This window comes from Natator depressus, chromosome 3 (genome assembly GCF_965152275.1).
Source record: "Natator depressus isolate rNatDep1 chromosome 3, rNatDep2.hap1, whole genome shotgun sequence".
Taxonomy (NCBI): Eukaryota; Metazoa; Chordata; order Testudines; family Cheloniidae; genus Natator; species Natator depressus.
Genome location: NC_134236.1, coordinates 7917042 through 7929205, shown reverse-complemented (window position 1 = coordinate 7929205; position 12164 = coordinate 7917042). Strand labels below are relative to the sequence as shown.

At 55.5% G+C, this 12164-nt stretch overlaps 2 protein-coding genes across 3 annotated transcripts in view; one reads left to right on the top strand and one right to left on the bottom strand.

Moving 5' to 3' along the window:
• PTK2B (protein tyrosine kinase 2 beta) overlaps positions 1-4591 on the top strand; it is a 112541-nt gene extending 107950 nt beyond the window's left edge. For both annotated transcript variants that reach the window (XM_074947349.1, XM_074947350.1), the window contains 5 exons: positions 194-221; positions 785-831; positions 1321-1464; positions 2134-2214; positions 3467-4591. In XM_074947349.1, coding sequence (XP_074803450.1) covers positions 194-221; positions 785-831; positions 1321-1464; positions 2134-2214; positions 3467-3682 — 516 coding nt within the window. In that variant the 3' untranslated portion in view covers positions 3683-4591. The remainder of the gene's footprint in view (positions 1-193; positions 222-784; positions 832-1320; positions 1465-2133; positions 2215-3466) is intronic.
• A 601-nt stretch (positions 4592-5192) lies between these two features.
• Positions 5193-12164, bottom strand: part of CHRNA2 (cholinergic receptor nicotinic alpha 2 subunit) — a 29248-nt gene continuing 22276 nt past the window's right edge. Inside the window, exons 6-8 of the mRNA XM_074947351.1 lie at positions 11696-11805; positions 9403-10474; positions 5193-6381 (exon numbers count right to left, since the gene is read on the bottom strand). Coding sequence (XP_074803452.1) covers positions 6256-6381; positions 9403-10474; positions 11696-11805 — 1308 coding nt within the window. The 3' untranslated portion in view covers positions 5193-6255. The remainder of the gene's footprint in view (positions 6382-9402; positions 10475-11695; positions 11806-12164) is intronic.

The following is a 12164-nucleotide window of genomic DNA, read 5'->3' as shown; positions in this document are numbered from 1 at the left end:
AGAAGGGGGCGCTAGGTGCAACTTGTCCAGCTGGAGCCCATGTCTGCTTGGAACCTCGGGGATCTGGGGCCCACCTGATACTCCGACCATGGAGATTGCGTCTGCGCCTTGGAGGTGGCTCCAGCTCGCGCCCTGCCTCATTTCAGGTTTTCAGGACCTAGGTTGATTGACGATGTTTCTCGTTTCTTTGCAGCTGCACTCGGAGAAGGAGACTGACTACAGTGAGTGCCCGTTCCAGACTGTCCCATCCTCCTCCCGCGTAGGGGTGGGGTTTCTGGCGGCAGCTGTTCTGGCTGCACATGCAGCTCTCATTCAGACACGTTGTTTAATCCTTTTTTCGAGGCGGGGGGAGCTTTCTAAGTTGTTTGTCTATATAATATCCTGAGCCAGGGAGTTCCACTGGTTCACACACGGTGCCAAACCAGTGTTGGGGGTTGAACCTATTTAAAGGTCAAGACAACAGTGCCTATCAACCCAGACTGTGAGCTCTGTGGGGGTGGGGAGGACGTACCTGTCCAAGAGGCTAAGTACGTACTTGGGCGGCTAGCCCTTCATGCTGCTCCCTTGCGGCTACACTCTGTTTTTAGCACATTAGGTCGATCAGAGCTCTCATGGGCACGTCTGCTTGAGCTGGAAGTTACACCGGGCAGCTCGAAGTGTAGACAGGCCCCATATGTGCCCGCAGGGCATGGCACGGTGAGGCCTGACTGGGGTCTCCGAGGGCGATGGCAATAGAAATAACAAAGGGAACAACAATTCTTCTTTTCTTTCACGCATGGTTCAGCCGAGTTTACAGGCCCACCCCAGAAGCCTCCAAGGCTGGGAGCTCAGGTATGTGGTGAAAACGAACCAGACTGGGTTTCTCCCTCCCGGCCTGCATCTGTCCCTTCTCTTCTACTTTGAAGCCAGCCCCAGCCCCCTACTTGGCCCTAGCTACTCAGGGCCCCCTGGAGGGAGGGAGGGAGCGATGGCCCGTGGTCACAGCACTCTGCCCATTGTCCCTTTAGTATGGACCTGAGCCTGGAGTCGGGGGCAGCGATTAGGGGTCTGATGCTACGCCCCCATGCCCTGCTTCGCCAATGGAAGCATTGACCCTCCGTCCAGCTGTTGGTGGGTCTGCACGCACCATGATGCTATCAGCTGCCTGGCCGATAGGCAGAGAGTCCACCCCGGGGCAGCTGAACCCACTCCCTGTGGGTGCAGAAGGGCCTGCGTCGTGCACGGCCGCTGGCCTTTCTCCTCGGGGCTTCCTTCTGAAGCCTTTGGCGAGCCGGCCCTGCGGGCAAGCCAATCATGTTTCCTCTCCTGGTTTCTGGGCAGTCAATCCGGCCGACCCCCACTGCCAACCTGGACCGGACGGACGACACGGTGTACAGTAATGTCATGGAGCTGGTGAAGGCGGTGCTGCAGCTCAAGAACGAGATCTGCCAGCTGCCCCCAGAGGGGTACATCATTGTGGTGAAGGTAAAGCACCCAGGGTGTGTGAGGGGCGAGGAGGTAGGCAACCAAGGCTGCCTCCTGGGAAGACTGGCAAGGACTAAGACACATCCTAGATTCACAGATCCTAAAGCCAGAAGGGACCATTGTGATCACCTCGTCTGACCTGCCATGTAACACGGGCCAGAGACCTGCCCCACAGCAACTCCCAGGGCAGAGCTTTTAAAAAAGCAGTCCATCTTGATTTAAAAATTGCCAGTGACGGAGAATCCACCATGACCCTTGGGAAACTGCTCCAGTGGTTAATTACTCTCGTTAGTACAAATTGACACCTCGTTTCCAATCTGAATTTGTCTAGTTTCAACTTCCAGCCATTGGATCATGTTAGACCTTTCTATGCTCATGTCATATTTCCCAAGATGCACCTCTGCCCGGTGGTGGCCTTGACCCAAGAGCGGGGAACATTTTGCCAGGTTGCACCTCTCCCTGGTGGTGGTCTTGACCCAAGAGCGGGGAACATTTCCCAAGATGCACCTCTCCCCAGTGGTGGTGTTGACCCGAGAGCAGGGAACATTTCCCAGAATGCATCTCTCTGCAGCAGCCCTCCTGAGCCAAGACAGGCCCAGGTCATTACTAAGAACGAAGCCTTTTGCCGAAGCCAGAGACGCTTTTCACGCTGCCTTTCCCCCTTCACAGAACGTGGGCCTGTCCCTTCGGAAGCTGATCAGCAGCGTGGACGAGATCCTGCCAGCTCTGCCCATGGCATCGCGCACAGAGGTAAGGGCTCCTGTGCCCCCTACTGCCGGGGGAGAGCCGTCGGGTGGGATAGCCCCTGCCTTTGGGGTAATGGATGATCCCAGCACATGGTCTCTCCCCACCCCCAGTTCCCTGCCCGCACATCCTGGGAGCAGATCCCAGTCTGCAGATGTTAGTGCTTTCAGGGCTCACACAGAACAAGGGACCTTCCCCACCTGCCCCCCTCCCAGAGGGTCCTTTGTTCTCGCCAGAGTCGATCCCCTGCACGCTACGTCTACCAGCCAGGGCGACAATACAGGCCTGGCTCTAAAGAAACCCAGTGACACCCACGAGGGCTTACCAGGGGCCATACAGAGTTGATTAGAGAATTCCTTGAGCCACTATTTATTAGTGCCAGGTGACTGCTCATCCCACATGGAGGGAGGCGGGTTTTTAATGTATTTCCAGCTTCTCTTGCAATGCTGCAGCCGGCTCCGAATGTGCCAAAATCATGAGTCAGGCCGCCCCAAGTCAGGGGATCAACAGCAGCACAAAGGGTTTCTTTCTCTTTGACTGCTGCTCTCTGAGCCGTAAGGAGGCGCATTTTCCAACTTTTTTCTCCCGGAAAAGCTGGAAACGCGGTGTTTTTTGGTCCAGGACAGCTGAGAGGCCTGGCCAATCACATGACTCGAGGAGCTGGGGCTTTAAGAAAATCATCAAACATTGCAAGGCTCGTGATTAAAATCGGGAGAGTTGGCCACACAATGTAGCAGCATTAGCCAGCAGTGAATGGGGCCCTCTTAGTGGATTTCACTGTCCAAAGGGAGTGGGTTGCAAACCGAAGGCCTGGCAGGTGGAGAGGGCATTAGATGGTCAGGACCACTGATAAATCCAAGGATGCGGCTTCAACAGGGAACACCTATGTTTTGCTGGTAAATCCCCCGTGCGTCTTCCCCCGGCGAGGCAGGTTGGAAAAGAGACAGGGCTTGGGTGTAATGAATGTAAAGGGGATTCTTGACTGAGGCTGTTGGACATAGACAGACCCCGTGGTTGTCGCTCACACTCAGTGACTTGTGCAGGCTTTGCTGCCTAATGACATCACAGGGTCTTCCTAAATCCTGGCCTGGATGAGGCTGCCTTGGAAGGCACTACTGACCACACGGACTGCAGTCGTCCCTGAATCACGCACATAAACAAGTCTGCACATAGCTGAGTAACTCCATTAGCTGGCAGCAGTGGTAGGCTGTTATCCCCTATGTGCTCCAGCCACTACGTGTGTGTTTTGCGTTGGCAGATTGAGGGCACCCAGAAGCTGCTGAACAAGGACCTGGCCGAGCTGATCAACAAGATGCGCCTGGCGCAGCAGAATGCCGTCACCTCGCTGAGCGAGGAGTGCAAGCGGCAGATGCTGACGGCCTCCCACACCCTGGCCGTGGATGCCAAGAACCTGCTGGACGCTGTGGACCAGGCTAAGGTCCAAGCCAACCTGGTGAAGCTCGCTCTGGAGTGAGAGAGAGAGAGAAAGACACGCTGCTGGTGGAGACGGGAGAGGAATCTGCTCCAGAAGGCCCAGCTTTAAATATCTCCTCCAGCCTCGATGTTCCGCCCCCCTTCCCTGCAATCGCTCATGTCTTGTATATTGTCGTGTCAGTCTTCTGAGAACAGGGTGGAGATGCTCCTGGCTCCTCCCCCTTACAGGGCATGGTTGTGGGGAACTCACTGTCTTCCTGTGTCCCATAGAGTGTGCTCTGGGGATGATTCTGTACACACAAGACACTGGAGGGGTGGGGAGAGTGGTGGGGACAGACCAGCGAAATCACCCAGCCACCTGCCAGTCCCAGCCCTGCCAGGGAGCTTTCATATCAATTCTACTTCCATAGTACCCTCTGAGTTGACAGGAGACTGGTGAATTTCACAGGTGCAGGTGGCTTTTTGGTTCACTCTTTCCCTTGTTACATTTGTAGGCATTGGGAGACTAGGGCGTTTGGACGTTGCTGGCTGAGACCTGGGTGTTAGACACCCGGCGCTCTGGAAATGTTCCACTGAGCCATGAAGAGACTGTTTATTTTCTTGTACATTGTATAGAAGAGTTTATTTAATGACCGTGCGTGATCTGTGTGCATCTCTGGAACCTATCCGCTCACCCCCCTCCCCGTCTGCAGCTGGAATGCACTGATCCCAGAGCATGGACAGCGCCGAATTGTAGCCTTTGTTCTGACATTTAAAATCACAAACCAGCCCTGAGGACGGTATTTCTGATCTTTGCTTCTCTGTAAGATTCTGGGAGGGAAAGAACCACAAAGCAACAACAACGACAAAAATCTTTCTATCTGGTTTGTGGGTGAATTCAAAATTGTACCGTTTGGCTGTGGCCATTAATTCTCATGAAGCTGTTTATTCTGGTTGAGATAAATGATGTACAAAGTTTGATTGTGCCTTTGCTTTTCTGTGGTGTGTGAGTTAGGGACTCTATATGGCTGGGGGTGGGGCTTGCAAGATCCCTTTTGTTCCCCCTCTCCCTCTCAAATGGCCCCTTGTGGCTGCAAAAGCTCTCGGGGTGCCAGACACAAGATCAAGGGTATTCTTTATGGGCAGGCATCAAAGGCCCTGGAGCATGAGGGTTATTTGAAGCTCGAGGCTCAGCCTGGGCTGGACATCTCCCAGGTTTTCTTGCGATGTTTCTCTTGCTCAGACGGACCATACTGTGAGGACAGGTCAGCTGGAAGTCAAGTCCGAGGACTCATGAAAACGGAGAACGCTCCCATAACAAAATCGGTTCTGTTTATCTCTCGAGGGCTAAATGGGAGGCCAGTTACAGCCACTGTGGGGTTTGCTTCTTGTAGTGACATTGCGGGTGCAAAACATTCTATTTGATACCCCCCCACCCCCCCATACACACACACTTCTCTACATAGCCATTCACACACTCCTATATACCCATCCCCCCTACTTACAAAGCTATACCTGAGTGAAACAGATTCAAACCCAGACCCACCTACCCCTCTCCCTGGCCTTCTACACACATCCACTCAGACGCATCCACACACGCACACACACCTTTATCCTCCTATCCGGAAACACGAACGTCCCGCCACAGACTCCTGCCTGCCGTACGGCCCTGCCCCTATAAATACTAAAGCCCGTGTTTGAAAAAGGCACCCCAGCTCGCTAGTCCGCTCCTGTGCCCTGGCTCCATTTCGCCGATCGTTCTGCGTCCTGGTTCATTCATTCAAAGCGTCCCGGCTGAAAATGGCCTCCGTCCCGTCTCCTCGCTAGGCCAGCCCCCAGGGCCGTCGCACGTGGCCGCAGCAGCAGGGGCGTGTTGGAAAGCTGCTGCTCGTAAGGGTGCTTCAGACGTACGTGGCCAGGCTGGGTCGACTGAAGGCCAAAACAGTCATGTTGGAATGAGGGGGACGGGGGCACGTTTATGGGTGACAGTCCAGCCTGCCCGGAAGATAATACCGCACATCTCTGGGAGGTCACCTTGACGTTCGAGAGCCATGGAATCGTGAGGGCTGATGGGACCGTTATTAGTTATTATGTGTATCACTGTAGGAGCCCCAGGACCTTCTCGTGCGAGGTGCTGTCCAAACACAGAACGCCTAGTCGATGTCTTGCCTCAGTATGAAATGGACCTTGTCACCAACCCAATGTGAGCAACGTGTTCCCATCTCAGCGGGGCGCACCTGCTGCCTTGCTCGGTAGCTACGGGCATGTTAATTTCAAACGCAGAGCACCCCATGTGGTTCCGTTCTGATCCGCTTAGTTTGAAGCAGTTTCCGTGACTCAAGAAAAAAATCTTGTTGGGATTTCACGGTAGAGTTCCCCCTCCCCGATCCCCCGGCACCGTTCACTTGACGGTACAAACCGGATGCTGGGCCCAGCTGACGTGTGGCTTCGGCGCTGGTACTAGCCAGGGAGAGTGAGAGTTCAAACGGGGTCGCGGCTTGACAATGTTTCTCCAGTGTGGACAAGCCCAAAGGGGCTCCACAGAGCCAGCAGTCAGGGTGGGTTAGTTTGTCCCTTCCCCAGCCCTGGGCGCAGGTCTGGGAGCAGGACCACCTTCAGCGCAGGGCACAGACCCTATACCATCCCAGCCAGGAAGGGAGGGAGGAAGAGGCCGATGGTCCCCAGCAAACAGACGACGATAAACATCCAGAGGAATATCCGGTCTATTACCATAGCGACGTACTTCCAGTCTTCCTTCACCTGCAGGCAGACAAGAGTCAGAGTGAGGTGTGGGGCCCGAGAGCAGCATGGGGTCACGGGAGGCCCTGGCAGCCTGGCAGAGAGGCTGTTGTGTTGAGCGAGAGGTTCGCCATGCAGGTGTAGCCTGCGGCTGGACTCAGGAGCTGGGGTGGGCAGGAAAGGCTTTTTCCATCCCAGAAGAAGTTTTGAGATTTTGACATTTTTTCCCATTTCAAATCATGGCAAAAAGTAAAAAAAAAAAAAAAACCAAACCCTCAAAATCTTCCCAAACTATAAAACCCCAAACAAACTCAAATCTGGTGCAGGTCTATCGAAACGTTATGTAAGTAGGATCTGAATGAGCTCTCCCCTGACATCTAGTGATGAACTGGGGAAGAGGACTTGAGCCACCTTTGTTTGCATAGACCCGCCCACCCGGCCTAGGTGCACAGCATGATGGGGCTGCTTGGCCCAAATGATCACTTTTGGCTCGTGTTGAATCCCCAGTCTCTTTGTTATGGGGGCAGGGGTACTAAAAGGTTGTTATCCTTGTAATGTGAACCAGGGGCAGCAGAATTGTGCTTGGCCTGCCCTGATTAGCAGACTCACCCTTAACTAAACTGCACTTGCTAGGCAGGGGATGGGGGTGCCAAAGCCCACTGAGTTGAGAGAGGCTGGGGATAGGTAGTTGTACTTGTACTTGGTGGTGTGGAGCTGGTCCTAGGCACCACCTGACCCTTTCTCAGTCTGTTGTCATAGAATATCCGGGTTGGAAGGGACCTCAGGGGGTCATCTAGTCCAACCCCCTGCTCAGAGCAGGACCGATCCCCAACTAAATCATCCCAGCCAGGGCTTTGTCAAGCCTGACCTTAAAAACGTCAAAGGAAAGAGATTTCACCACCTCCCTAGGTAACCTATTCCAGTGCTTCACCACCCTCCCAGTGAAAACGTTTTTTCTGTTACTACAAAAGTTGTGTAGTAAGAGAGCTGTAAAGAGTGAATTGAAAGTCCTGTTGTGTGCTAATAGAGCTGAAATCACTGGTAACCCGGCCTAACCATGAGACCTGCTTTGGGTTGGTATCTGTGAGGCAAGAGACTGCCCAGCGTGCATTAGCAGTGAGGTTCCACGGCTAAGAGCTGGGACCACAAGGGGTGGCTGGCTGGCCGTGTGTGAGCCTGGACAGCAGAGTGAGCCAGGCGCCCCCCTCTCCAGGGTGGGAGGTGAACTCACACAGATGCATCTCTGAACTCTGGGTCTTCCCTGACCAAGGACAGCAACTGTGAGTGGGGTGCGGCGGAGAGAGAAAGGAGGGGCAGGTTGAAGGAACTTCTGGTAGTAGAACTCACAAATCTGAGGCAAAAGACACTGGCCCCTGTATTCTGGGGTGGGTGTTTTGCTCACTATTTTATGTCTATGAATCCGGCTTGCGGCGTTTTCCCAAGTTAATGTTGGGTGACTTCTCTCCTTTCATTAAAAGTTTCTTTTCTACACTGTGCTTGCAAGAGGGGACGTATTTCCTCTCAGAGGCGCCCAGGGATGGGGTGTAATTGTCCCACGTTCCTGGGTGGGGGCTCGAGCGGGTCTGTGTTGTATTGTTGAACGGGAACCCCTAGATAGCGAACCTGGCCCTGGTTGCTGCTGACTACAACTGGCAGAAGGGTTCTAGTTATGCCAAGTTTTATTCCGTTTTTAGTCTGACTTTACTCACATTTCTAAATAAAAAGTTGTTTCGACTCCAAAGTTCCTGTTCGAAAATGTCCAAGTGGGACATGTGGACAGGTCGGAAACTTCTTTTCCCCGAAATGTTCCAAGTCAGAAGCTTTGTCAGCACCAACCCCGTTGCGTGAAGTTTCAGTTTCGATGAATTGGCGCTGGGGGAGGGGGTGGGTTTGTGAAAAAAATCCTGGCTCCCCTTGGAAGCTGTTCAATTCCTGCCCCTACTACAGGCGACTTGGGCAAGTCGCCTCGTCTCTCTCCCTGTGCCTTAGTTCCCTGGGGCCAACAACCTCCCCTGCATCTTAGGAGAGGATAAATACCTCAACGGGGCTTCAGCATACACAGAAGGAAACTGTGAGAACAGAGCGACGAGACTAGACAATACTCCCCTCCTAAGACCACTGTTCAGGGGCAAATAAAACCAGCTCTGAGGGGAAACCAAGCCGCACACCTGCCCAGCCGGCTGGAAATGCAGGAGCAATGACTGAGGCCCCGCAGAATTGGCCTATCCAGGCCACATGTAGCTTTAATCCAGTGCTGAGAAGACCCGAGCTAGGTGTGTGTGTCCCTCACTGCAGAGCTCAGCCTGGGTGTCTGCTAATTCAGAGTCTCTCGGGGCACAGTGACACCCGAGGAGAGTAAATGCCATTCAAGCCATGGTCCGGTGGCTCTGCTTTGCAGCTGAGTGCAGATGCTTGTCCTGGCCCAGGCCCCCCCCACCCCCAGCATTTGGGCCTCAATGGAGTCCCACCCGTGAATGAATTTGGCTCATTGCATTTGACCAATCACACGCTCCTTTACTGCACAGGCCTCTCCTGTCAGGCAATCACGGGCCTGTGAATAGTTCATTCATTTTTCCCCACCTCTTCCTAGCTCTCCCCCATCCCTGGCAAGGAGACAACCGACCAAGAGGTCATGGAACAGCTGCAGATGATGGCTGTAGGTGAATGCAGCACCGGCTGGACAGCTGGGGGCATTGGGGCAGGGCCAGCAAGCGGAGCAAGCCCCCTTCACCCTGCCCGAGCGACGGGCCTCCCCCCAGTCCCGGGGCCTGGACCCCACGGGGACGAGAGGCGGAAAGCCAGTTCCCCATGCCCATCCCTGCCTGGTCCTCTCTGCTGTGACTGCTCCCCCGGTGGCAATGCAGGGGGTGCCTCGCCACGGGGAGCTAGACTGACTCCTGCCCACTCGCCCCACGCGGGCCCCTGAATAGCCATCAGATGGTGGCACCTGGAATGGGCCAGACTCCCACCGATGGCTAGAGGAGGGGAAAGGCCCAAGGTGCCTGGGCCCAGCCCTCCCGAGCCAGCGGGGCGCAGACTCACCGAGAAGTCAGCGTCCTCAGCCCGCAGGTGGTCTGCGATATAGCGCACCCCCGCCAAGGCCTTCAGGATCCTGGGGGACAGCAGCAGGCTGGGATCTGACCCCAAGCTGTCCCCTTTGGCAGGCGGGTGCTGCGCCTGGGCCCCCGGCCCCGTGCCCAGATGGCGGTCGCAGCCGGGGCGGTACTGGACGCTGTGTTTGTGGGAGCCTGTCTGGAGGGGCGTGTGTCCGGGGTGCCTCCTCTCCTCTTCCTCCTCCTCCTCCTCCTCCCATGTGTCATCGACGTCCGTTTCCAGCCAGCCCCTGGAGGTGCTGAGCCTGGCGCCAGGCGGGTCGTACTCCCCGATCAGCCCCTGCTGGGGGATTAGCACCGGAGGCCGCCTCATGAAAAGCCAGCGGGGGATGAAGTCCAGGAAAGCGGCGCGCACCCAGCGGGGCATCTTGTGGGTGCTGGGCGAGCGGTGGTGGACGTTGAGGACGAAGACGGTGATGACGATGGAGAGGGTGACGAAGATCATGGTGAAGAGGAGGTACTCGCCGATCAGGGGGATGACCAGCGAGGTGGAAGGGATGATCTCAGTGATGAGCAGCAGGAAGACGGTGAGGGAGAGCAGCACGGAGATGCAGAGGGTGATCTTCTCCCCGCAGTCGGAGGGCAGGTAGAAGACCAGCACGGTCAGGCAGGAGATGAGCAGGCAGGGGATGATGAGGTTGATGGTGTAGAAGAGGGGCAAGCGCCGGATGATGAAGCAGTAGGTGATGTCGGGGTAGATCTCCGTGCAGCAGTCGTACTTCTTGGTGTTGTAGGTGCCCACGGCGTTGATGATGGCCCACTCCCCGCTCTCCCAGTAGTCTTTCAGGTCCACGTCACGTTCCATGCTCTCCAGGTCGATCTTGGCCTTGTCGTACGTCCACGAGCCAAACTTCATCTTGCAGTTCTGCTGGTCGAAGGGGAAGAAGGTCACGTCGATGCTGCACGAGCTCTTGTAGATGGCTGGCGGCACCCACTTCACCTTGCCGTTGGAGAAGAGGTGGGCTTTGGTCATGTGTGTCACTGCGAACTCCCCGTCGGCGCTGCAGGACAGAGGAGCAGGGGTCAGAGTGGTGAGAGACTTGGAGAAAGTGGCAGGCGTGGGAGAGGCAAGGCCAAATCCACCAGGAGCAGTAAAAGGGGAGAAAGGGCTTGTGATTAGCTCAGCTCTGGGACTCAAAAGAGCTCAGTTTGAGTTCCTGGCCCTGCTGCAGACCCCCTGTGCAAATCACTCCACCCCATGCAGACAGCCAGTGCCAGTGAACCACTTACGTCCCAGGCGTGAGGGATAAAGTGGTGCCTGGCCCTTTGCACGGGAGTGAATGTCACCACTAACTCTTCTGGGTCGCAGTATCCCCATCTGCAAAATGGGGGGATCAGGTCCTGGGGAGGAGCTGAGATGTGTGATGAAGGTGGGTAGGCACAAAGGGGCTCAGTGACCCAACACAACCCCATGGCAGGTGCTCAGATACTGTGGTGATGAGCATGGCTGGATGGACAGATCAGGCAGAAGTCAGTGGGGCTGCCCCAGAGCAGGAGATCAAGCCTGGGGGTGTTTTGAGATGTCTCTGCAGCCGAGCACAGCAAGGTTCCTGTCTGGATGGCAAGGGAGAACGCTGAGCGTGCGGCACGAAACTCTGCAAACTCATGGCCGGGCCTGGGTCCGCTGAAGACCCAGTCTGTCAAGGCAGCTGGTCATGAAATGACGCAGTGCAGGTCTGGAACCCAGGAACCCGGCTCCAACCCAATTCCCCAGGACGCGGTTGCTCTGTGACTGAATCTGTTAATGAGGCCAGCCGTTAATTTAAAAGCAGGCCCTTCCTGGGTCAAGAATAACATTTCCTTTAGTGACCAAGATGCACCAGAAGGTGGCAGCAAGACACAAGCAGGAACATGCTGTCGACGAGGAGGGCCCTGCCTGGTGGACATAGCATGGGAAATTGGGCTGTAATGCATGGGAAGGGGATTCGTTGCTCAGGCTGCTGGACACAGACAGACCATGTGGTTCACTCCCTGCTGCCATGCACCTGATTCTGCTCCCAGTTACACCCGTGTAAACCCACTGACTTCAGAGGAGTTACTCCTGATTTCAATCGGTGCAACTGCAAGTGGGATCAGGACCGGCGTCTCTGTAAGGCCTGGCCTGCAGGCGGCAGGCATGGAATGGATGCTGCCAGCTGTATACTGCCCAATGGGAGCCCCTAGGCCTCCTCTCCAGCCCTAAGCTCTTGGCCTTGCCGTATCTGCGCAGTGGCGCCACCTACTTGTTATATAGCACAATGTCCGGGATCCAGATCATCTCAGAGGGCACCCGGATGGAGGTGACGTTATCAAAGTCCGCCGGGTTCCAGCGCAGCTTGTAGTCACTCCACTCCTGGGGGAGGAAAGAGCAAGAACGGTCTGAGATGGACGTGCCGCCCAGTGAGGGCCGGGGATCCAGCCGTCAGAGGGAGCGGGGCGACCATTCCTGTACAGTGTCCTCGTGTAACAAGCTCATCATGGGGCCCCTCGGATGTTTTGTGCTCAAAGCATGGGCCCCTCCTACATGAGCTAAAGGGGTCCTGGGTCACTGCTCAGTTCCTCCTGAGCTGATTTTCTCTTTTCAAACACGTCTTCATCATTATTAGGCACTTTGCTAAAGTGCCCATCCCCACGGCATCTGGGTGCTGGTGGGAATTCCGTGCTGGTGAAAGGTCCCAGGCTGCCACTCCTGCTGAGTGAAGGTCTCTCCGT